The sequence below is a fragment of the Rutidosis leptorrhynchoides genome, chromosome 6 (genome assembly GCF_046630445.1).
Source record: "Rutidosis leptorrhynchoides isolate AG116_Rl617_1_P2 chromosome 6, CSIRO_AGI_Rlap_v1, whole genome shotgun sequence".
Classification (NCBI taxonomy): Eukaryota; Viridiplantae; Streptophyta; class Magnoliopsida; order Asterales; family Asteraceae; genus Rutidosis; species Rutidosis leptorrhynchoides.
In genome coordinates this window covers 119,587,874-119,598,526 of record NC_092338.1, presented here as the reverse complement: position 1 = coordinate 119,598,526, position 10,653 = coordinate 119,587,874, and the positions used below count along the sequence as shown (strand labels likewise).

At 35.5% G+C, this 10,653-nt stretch overlaps 2 protein-coding genes across 2 annotated transcripts; one reads left to right on the top strand and one right to left on the bottom strand.

Annotated features, from left to right (window-relative positions):
• Positions 1–4,772: 4,772 nt before the first annotated feature.
• Positions 4,773–5,759, top strand: LOC139854022 (uncharacterized). Its single transcript, XM_071843352.1, has one exon. It carries the CDS (start codon positions 4,773–4,775, stop codon positions 5,757–5,759), a length of 987 nt encoding a protein of 328 aa, XP_071699453.1.
• A 476-nt stretch (positions 5,760–6,235) lies between these two features.
• On the bottom strand, positions 6,236–8,350 carry LOC139856082 (small RNA-binding protein 11, chloroplastic-like). The gene is made up of 4 exons (XM_071845319.1): positions 8,215–8,350; positions 8,050–8,118; positions 7,867–7,973; positions 6,236–6,565 (listed from the first exon to the last, which is right to left on the bottom strand). Exons 1-4 carry the CDS (start codon positions 8,252–8,254, stop codon positions 6,488–6,490), a joined length of 294 nt encoding a protein of 97 aa, XP_071701420.1. The 5' UTR covers positions 8,255–8,350; the 3' UTR covers positions 6,236–6,487.
• Positions 8,351–10,653: the final 2,303 nt, after the last annotated feature.

The window sequence follows — 10,653 nt, the reverse complement described above, 5'->3', positions numbered from 1 at the left end:
ATGAGATTGATGAAACTTTTTTGAAAACCCTAATTAAGATCTAATTAATGAGCTGCCAAAACCTACTTAACCTAGCTTTTTTTTTCAAATGAAACCTCATCTCATTCTATTTGTATCCCTCTTAAAATCTGCCCATAATCCGCATGTGTAACGTCGTTCCTCAATATGGAACGTCGTTCCTTTGGTCGCAGAAGTGGAACGCTATTCCAGAAATGTGGAACGTCGTTCTGTTACTCTTGATGGTGGAACTCCGTTCCTTTAAATAGGAACGTCGTTCCCGAGTCTTCCTCTAACAAGCTATGTTCAACTTTTTTTTCATTTCCTTTGTAATGGGACATCGTTCTTCATACTCAGAACGCCTTTCTTGCATTTGGAACGTCATTCTATCAGTTGGGAACGTCGTTCTATCAGTTGGGAACGTCGTTTTGCTCTTTGGAATGTCGTTCGTCGTTCTTGGACACTTTTCAGAACTTTGCAGTTTTCTTGGACTTTTAGCATAACACATTGGTCAATTTTGCACCAGTTTCATACCCATGACTACACTCACACTTAGAACACGACTTTTTCCATTTTCTTCACTTTTAATCACAATAAGAATCAAAACCGAGTAAAATGAGGTAGATATTACATTGAGAAATGTAGTGTAAATGGGCAATATCAAACCCCCTATATTTGAACATTGCTAGTCCTCAAGCAAGCACAAAACAAACAAGAATTGGAGATAATACTTCTAGAGAATAATAGCATACCAAAATCAAATCCAAAGTGCAAGAATCAAGCATAAATAGTTACCTTCATGATTATGCAACTTCGAAGGCTCAAATGATCTCCAAAAACTAACGCTCTTCCAATATCGACCATCAACCTCCACTCCTACTTCCAATCCTTCAAACTACAACCCGACAATCTTCAATAACTAAACCTCAAAAGCAACCACCACTATTCCTAAACAAGACTTCGTTTCTTCAAACTTCAAACCTTCTCACAAACACGATTCCTTCACAACTCACAATCAACTAAAGACTTGGCTCAAATTACCCAAAGTTGCTAGACGGGTGAAACTCAATAAGTGGTGTGCCAAGCCACTTGATGCCTTCACGAATGATGGCAATGCACAACTTCAATCTTCACAAACATCCTCAAAACCATCCACATTCAAGCCTAACTACCCAACTTCTCATTTCAATCAATAAAACAACCAAATATACAAACTTGCTCCCTAGAAAGGCTCTAAATCAACAATATCCACAAGATTTCACATTTAGATCAAGCAATGTCAATAATCAAACTTTTAGCGCAAACCTTTCTAGAAGCATTCTTCAAATCACATAACATTAACAAGTCAATGATTTCCCAATTGCTTCACTTCAGTGTATGGAGCGCCAATGTCATGAGTCACCCAAGAAAAAGTTTGGCCTTGGGGAAAACAAGGCCTTAGAAAACCAATTTTTTCGTTTTAGAATGGGAAAAAAGTCAAGTTGTTACACAAGAGGAGTTTTCCGGACATTTTTGGTTTTTAAAGCTTTGTGCATCCGAAGCCATCCCAATTTTGAGACAACCCCACGAATAATTATTGTACCCGTATATCACATAAATGAACTACCTCCTGGTTCGAAGGTGATTGAACAATAACTATCTTGGGCTCAAAAAGGCTATGTGCATACAAGCCATCCCGGTTGTGGGATGAACACACGGTTAATTGCCTCCCCGTAGACAAACTATCCGGTATCGATAGCAATGTGAAAGCAACTATCTTAGGTGAGTGTTTAGGGTGCCATCCACGGTCAACTTGGTAATAGTCAACGATACGGGGCAAGTGACCAACCCTTACTAGACTCCGGTGTTTTAGGAGCTAGATGAGAAGGCCACAAGGGATTGGATTTACCCTACCAATCCTATTCGGCATGAAAGTTCTTGACTTTCTCTCTCAACGGTACCATCACATCATGAAACAATGTTTAGTATGAAATGGAATGGATTAGAGAGGTCTCATGCCAAGTAGAACGTGCTTGGGAAGACTTGACTTCCTAAAATGGGAGGACTCGATTCTTCCGGAAGTGCCAAAGCTTGAAGCTTTAATCACTTAGCTACTTCCCACACATCAAGCTTTGATGCTTATTTTAAGAAAATGTAGGAAGTAGGTACTACCTTTTCGTTAGTTGGAAGAAATTGGTGTCATAGCTTTTGGCTATCGCGTGTATTGTCTAAGCAACACTAGCACGAAGTTATTGCTCTTCATCAAGAAGATAGCACATTGCGAAGCTCGAGGCTCCTCTTCCCACGGTATGATACATCGGTGTGATACATCGTGAAATGAAGCATCAACCAATGTCAATATGAAATGTCAATATGAAATGTTGTGAATTAGGAAGTCTCCCACACCAAGTAAGACGACATTCGAAAGACTTTACTTCCTTAAAGGATGGACTTGAATCATCCGGAAGTGCTAAAGGTTGAGGATTTAGGCACTTGGTTTTTGCCAAGGTTCATACACATTTGCCAAGGTATAATTAATTATTCTCAAGAACCTATTCCGGATTATTTTTTATATTTTCATCAAAGGCGGGATGCTACCGTGTAAGATCCTGTTTTCCAGTAGAATGGGACGCCGTCTAAATGGGTGGGACGCCATCCTAATGTGAAGGACTGGACACCGTCCTGATTTCTGGATGCCGTCCAGATGAATTGGCGGGCCAGCTATTTTGTTTTTAGATATTTTAAAGGGGTATATTGGTAAATTCCCATGGGGGATGACTTAAAGGCTCAAGATTCAGTTGGTGGGTGCCATTACACCACTTTCATCTACCATATCCATTCCACTTCAAGTTAGAGAGAGAGAGAGAGAGAGAGAGAGAGAGAGAGAGAGAGAGAGAGAGATTTCTTGTGTGAGAAAGCTCAAATCGAGGAGGAATGAGGTTGACTCGGGTCAAACCGTGTGTTTTAAAGTTGTTCATCTAGTCCCTAGCCAAGTTTTGATTGTAGTGGTAAGTCTTAACCTTGATTTCCTTATTTTAATTGTTTAAGGGTTAGGGTTTGGGTTAGTGATGAACATAAAACCCATTTGTTAGTGATTTGGTGGTTTTTGGGTAAGTTAGGTCATGAGGACTCAAAGATGACTAACCTAGGGTTTTGAAATGTTAAATGTGTTTATGAGTCTTAAATTGGTTAGTTAACTACTAGCACACCTAGATGTTATGTAAGTGGGTGTTATTTGGGTATGTGGTGACCCAAATGGGTGTGTAAACCTTGAAATGAGTCTTTGATGGCCTAAGTTGTCTTATGAGTGTAAAAATGCGATAACCTTGTGTTAAAAAGTGTATTAAGACCAAATTTGGCTAGTGTTAGGGTTTTGGCGAAGTTGACCCAAATATTAGGGTTAAGAGTGCGAATGGGTCAAAATTGCACTAAGGGTCAAAATGACACTAGGATGGTAAGTGAGTTGGTTGACCAACTTGAGTTTGTGATTGATTATATGCATAATGTAATAGGTACATTACATTGAAGGTTGCAAGCTCGGTTATCTTTCACAAAAGACTTTAAGGTGAGTGGAATAATTATATGCGTAGATATATAATGTATTTATTTGTTGTAGCGTGAGATGTGAAGTGTTGAAGTGCTAAGACACCACGTTTCACGTGACGGGTGAAGCATCGAGGTGTTAAGATGCCACTCTAAGTAATTGAAGGGTGAAGCATCGAGGTGTTAAGATGCCACCTAGGAGTGAAGTGTCGAGGTGTTAAGGCACCACTCCGTAAAATAAAGGGTGAAGCATCGAGGTGTTAAGATGCCACTCGGGGTGAAGTATCGAGGTGTTAAGATGCCACCTGAGGGTTTAGTGATACGAGGTGTTAAGTACACTAACGGATGTTACGAACACCGATGGCCTTTCGCGAGCGCCATTCCCTTGTACGATTGGTTAACCATGGTTATTGTGTTGTAGCGTAAGCATATTATATTGTTCGAGTTATATATATGCTATTGTTGTGCTAGCTTGTGGTATTGGAAGTTAATAGCTTTGTATTTGAGATGATAAGCTAATTGTGTTGCTAGCATGTATACGGTATGTGTGTAAGTGTTTGCAAGTAGGTATATTATATATGTATGTGTATAATTATTGTATTCATTAAGCGTTTTGCTTACCCGCTCGTTGTTTACCTCTTTAGGCTCGGGCTTGGATAAAGGCAAAGGTATTCGGTTGGATTAGTGGCCTCCCGTTTGTTTTGGTTAGGGTATGCTTTTGGGAGTTTGTAGCTTTTGAAGTTCGATCGAGATTTGGGTAGTTTAACCCCAAACACCATGCTCTAGGGGTCGTTTGAAAATCAAACTCTTATGGTCGAAACTTGTAATTTTGAACGAAATTCGTAAGACGGGCCATTGCGGGCCCGGTGTTGTAAAACTTGTTTTCTTCATGAAAATCCTTTAGTTTTACTTATATTGACATGTTGTATAAGTGGTTTCGTTTAAAAATGTCGGGAAGCGGGTTTTCCGCTCATGTAGGTTGGACCACGGGGTCAGAACTTTTCAGTTCATTGGGACGCCGTCGAAAAACATGGGACGCCGTCCTGGCCTTCAATACTGGACGTCGTCCAGATAAAAGGACGCCGTCCAGATGTGCTGCAACAATTTTTTTTTTTTAGCGTGTTTTTGGTATAACGAGGTTTGGGTTGTTAAATACCGGGTTGCTTGGTTTCAATATTTTTCAAAAATGCACATCCGCGATACGACAATTAGCATACGGTACTGCACCTAATGCTTTTGATGAGTACTTACATATGGGTCAACAAACGTCATACGATTGTTTGAATAATTTTTGTAAAAGTGTATTTCATTTGTACGCTAATGAATATTTGAGAAAATCGACTCCACGAGACGTACAACGTCTTATAACTGCGCATGATGAAGTACACGGTTTTCCGGGCATGTTGGGTAGTCTAGATTGCATGCATTGGGCATGGAAAAAGTGCCCATATAGATACAAACGTCATTATACTAGAGGCGATCATGGATACCCAACAATCATGTTAGAAGCGGTTGCATCGTATGACTTGTGGATTTGGCACACTTATTTTGAACCCGCCGGTTCAAATAACGACATCAATGTGCTTAATCAATCCGATTTATTTAACGACCTACTTCAAGATAATATACCTGCGTTTAATTTTTCGGTTAGTGGGTGTAATTTCACTAAAGGTTATTATTTAACAGATGAGATATATCCTGAATGGGCGACTTTGGTTAAGTCTTTTAAAAGTCCACCTACCCCTGAATGTGCAAAATTTAAAAGGTTCCAAGAAGCTGCCCGAAAAGATATTGAACGGACCTTCGGAGTGCTTCAAGGTCGTTGGTCAATAATTAAAAACCCTTCCCGACAATTCTATGTTGAAAGAATCCAAAGAATTATGCACACTTGTGTTATATTACACAACATGATCACCGAGAACAACGGAAGGGCAATGTGTGACCTTGAAGAAAACTATAGGCCCGCTCGTCGTACAAGAAGATCAATTGAACAAAGGGTTCAAGCGCACATTCGGGTTAATAAAGAATTGCAAAATTCCACCATTCATCATCTTCTACGACAAAAGCTCATCGAACACATTTGGAATCTTCCTGCAAATTTCCGTGTTCGACACGTACCACAAGTTGGGCCTTCCGGTACAACCGCCAATGATGACCAAGACGAAGACGAGGACAACGAAGAAGACGAAGACGAAGACGAGGACAACGCAGAAGACGAAGACTGTTACAACGATGAGTAGTTTAATAGTTTTTTTTTTATGTTTAAGTTTATGTAATTTTTAATTTATGTTCAAGTTTATGTCGTTTTCCTTTTGAAAAAAAAAATGTAACTTTATTAACCTTTGTTGTTTAATAAATGTGATGTTCAAAAAAACTTTTTTATTTGCTAAATAATAATAATAATAATAATAATAATAATAATAATAATAATAATAATAATAATAATAATAATTGAGGAAATATGTCATGGTTGGCAATGGTGTGTTATGGGAGAAAGTGGTGAGAAAGGAAGAGAGAGAAAGCTGATGTGGCGCTGAGAAAATGCTCATGACGGCGTCATGGTTGGGATTGGTCTTAGCCAATGGATGAAAGATGGTGATTGCCAACCTTAGGCTACACCTACACCATATATGTTCGATTCTTGATTTGGGGAGTTTTCTAATTTGTATAACCACTGACTGTTAACTCGTGCGTATTTTATATTTTAAACTTCACATACCAGCAAACCTGTGTAACAATCCAACCACAGATATTTTTGAATTTGTAATGTTACATAACTTTTGTTTTATTACTACGGATTACAAATTAAAAATGTAAGCTGAGAGTGGTAGGTATATAAGAACTGTAATTTGAACATGCAGGTCAGCAACTAAGAACCATGTCCAAGAAAACTAAGCATTTCAACCATATTTTTCATCATCTACAGCTACCTCATTCACAATCATTACGTTACATTTGTATCGTGATTCTATTTCAGAGTGGCATCATTCTCTCCGGTTCTTTTAGGCTTGGCAACTTCCACAAAGATTAATCTACCCTCCACAATCTGCATTAGATAATTAAGGAAAAATGTCAGCAACCATAACAACACCAACATCAAAGACGCAAATAATTTGCACGTTTCTTTGTTTCACTTTTAACATAACTACTGTTGATGGTTTGAAATTCTAATAGTTAATCACAACTTTTAACATAAACATAGCTCGCTACTCGGGGAGTACTTGATCGGGATTTTGGAGGGAGTATCGGCAACTCGGGGATTGATATGATTGGACTTTTTATACATTCAGATAATAAATTTCAAAGTTATATGGGTAAATATAGAAGAAAACCATAAACATAAAGTTTAACATAATTGTCTTGAAACAAAAACATACTTGTCCATTTGTTCAAAAACTCTATAATATAGTTTAAAAACTCGGATCCATATCAGAAAATTTGAAGGCTTTGTTTCATTTTTAAATATGTTCAATTTTTTGATCATATTAAAATGTTGACCACTTTAGACTTTGACCGATTTTGACCGACTAAATCCGACTTTGCTTGTGAAAGTGGGCACATGTACGATCCTACCACCAAGCATAATATTTTAACCCCAAGGTGTGGTCTAGTGGTTGGATGCTTGGAAATCTCCAAAAATCCTACTTTCCCCAACAAAACTGATTTTGACTCATTAACCAATATTGACCTTAAACGGATTTTAGAAAATCAGATCGGATAGTTCTTAAAAAAAAGTAGCTGGGGATTTTTATGAGTGAATAGCAGCAACTTGATAATCGTGGGTTAGTCGCACTTTATTCAAAACTGAAATAAACATACAATACGATAAAGTTCATAAATAAAAACAATAAGATAATGATAACAGCTACATAACAGTCCTAAATTAGCCATGTTTCCCTCTACAGGTCATAACATAAGCAAAATACAATATACCTAAAGTAAGATCAGTAACTGCAGATGATGTGATAGAGTGGGATTATTAAGTAGAAAACAAAACAGATACACCAAATGTATGTGAAAGTTTTAAAAAGTCCTCAAGATATACTTCGGATTGTTTGTTACTCCTAAAACACATTATATCTGTAATAATATTTATTGACCTATATTTCAGGTTGGATTAACTTAAGGTCTCTCGATTGGGATTTCAAGCATAGATGACAATATCTAATTTACTAATCCAGAAATTGAGCATCGACATTAAAACTTAATCTATATGTTTAAGCATGGATATATATTAACTGAACATCAACCGTAGTTCTAGATCCCAAAATATCTTGTAAAACTGGTTCAAGCTTAACAATATGTTTTTGCATCAAAAATAGAATTAGAATACAATAATAATAATACCTTCCCATTCAAGGCTTTTAATGCATTGTGGGCGTCAACATCCGATTCAAATGTAACAAAACCAAATCCTTTAGGTCTCTGAGTTATTGGATCAACAACAAGTCTAGCTGCAACATTTAATGTTGAAAATTAGGGCAAGAAAATAAAAAAAAAATAAAAAAAAATGATTTGATGAGATATTACCTTCAGTGATTGCACCGAAAGGTGAAAACAATCTCTTCAAGTCTTTATTTGTTGTGTAAAACGATAATCCTGTGTACAATTATACTCAATTAAGTACAGTATAATACAATTCAATTGAAATATGTATGAATAAATAAAGGGGATGAGGAAAGAGATATAACTTACTGCTCACAAACAACTGGGAATTGAGCAATCTTTTTGCCATTCAATTCTAGTTCTAGTAGGAGTAACCTCAAACTGGAAAAAGAAGAAATTAAAGAAAGGGACGAACTCTGGCTAATAAAAAAACACCATAGATGGGTATTGTTTTCCGTATGGAGGTGAGATGTAGAGACATTTACTTTTATCTCTAACAATCAAACAATAAAAATAAGTCATTTCTTCATTCGAAAACATTTTTTACGGATCTCTGGCTAATAAGTATAAAAAAGTTTTTTTTAAAAAATAAAATAACATTAAAAATAAAATTGAGACGCCATGAAAATGGTAAAATCAAATTTTCATGGGTTTTAAATTCGGCCTGAAATTTAATTTAGGCTCTAATAGTCAGTCAAATAGCCAATAAATCGACGCTTGCTGTCGACTCAATAAGTATAGCCGTATCGTTTTTACATTGGTTGGAGGAAAACGATTAAGAGGTTGGGGTCGTATGCAAGCGAGATTATAAAATGACTTTATCCAACTCCAACTCTTTGAATTGAAACTTATATTAACATAAGATAATAATCGATGCGTATTTTATCTACTTTTTCCATGTTCAAAAATAATATAATAATATGCAATAAAAAAAAAAAAATTAATAACTACTAATATTAACTAGATGTTATATATGATCATATAATTTATTTGCAAATCAATTTAATTAATATATGCAAATGATATAATTATAAAAGTGTTTATTTTGCTTATATTCATTTTCTTTCTTTTACTCTTCTTCTAACTCAAAAATACATGTATCTTATTTTATATTATATTCTTTTTCATTCTAATTTTCTCTCTTCTCCTTTTCACCCCATTCTTTTCAATTTAAGAAGACAAAATTTTATCGTTAGTCCTTCAACTTTGTACCAAACATTGTATGTAACCTTAAACTATTTTTTTGACTTCGTTAACTCGAACTATTAACATATCTCATGGATGACCTTAGAGTTAACGATTGTTAAGTTTTGTCCGTTAAGTTGTATCGCGTGAACAACGCGTGAGGGCAGTTTGGTCAAATTATGTCAACAAAGTAAAATTGTCTTTCATTTTTCTTTCAATAACATGCATCTTCATGCACATTCATCTTCATCATTCAAAATCATACCCTAATTTTATTCTTTAACCCAACTGAATTTAAAATCCAAATATCATTCACACATTTAAATTATTCAAATATCATTCACTTTCAATCAAATCCAAACAATTAACCTAGAAGTAAAGTCTGCATGGTAAAGCAGTAGAAAAGATATGTCTCTCATATTCAGAGCCTCACATGACAGAAATACCATATTTCAATCTTCCTCTTCACTTTGCAATAAGCCTTCACTAATTAATCTCTGCTATTATTTATCCCCCTTTTCTTCATGTCACCATCATCGTTTCCGTCACACATATCGTTGTCGTCAAAATCATCGACTTTCTCACGGCGATCTCCAACGATCTCATCATTGAAGTCGTTCACCATCCTTCCATCTTCATTGATATCGTTGATGGAAAAACCATGTGTACTTTTAAATTTTATAAACGCAGCGGAACGATTAAAATAAAACATATTTTTAATTTAATAATAAACATATTTTATTATTTATAATAAACTTTCAAGTAAAACATTCACACGATTAACGATCCCAACAAGATCCAATTACACCACTAATAATTGTCAAGTAATAAATTCACAAAGAGGAGTTTAGATGTACCTTTAGCGAGCGATGCAAGAACGGTAGAAAGAACTCTCTTTGTCTAGCTTGAAACATATATTCAAAGTGTATGAATATCTCTATGGTTGATCCACACAGCACGTCGAACAACACAAATCGGATGCTAGTCCGTTATAACTCGAAAATAATATCATATATTACTTTCACCTATTGAAAAGCATAATCACAAGAAAAGGAATCTCCATAGTTTCCTATGTTTATTCTGACAAATTCATCAAAACCACATCCTTTGTATTTTTTATTTAAATAATCAAACAACAATCGATTATTTAGACTTTTTAATAATAACACATATGTGTTAGACTACCGATGAAGAGTAAAAGATATTTTAGTTTCTTTTGTGATGCACTGTCAAGGACCCATAAAGAGTTAAACTATCATCACATATATATATATTAGTATATATGTGTCATATCCTTTTGTATTTGATCACGGACCAAAAACTTTAGAAAGAAAACAAAAAACATTTTAGTTCACGGGCCATAAAGTTTAATATACACAAAAAGAGTTAAACTCTCATCTACTCTTTTTGGTTTTTATTGACAAAGTCAATAAAGCAAAAAGTAACATCTACATTTTCTTCATAACGAGATTTACCGAATTATGTCATATTATTATTTTAACTCAAAATTAAAACATGGTCTAATTGCTTTTAATCAATCGGCCCATTTATTTTAATACTCAT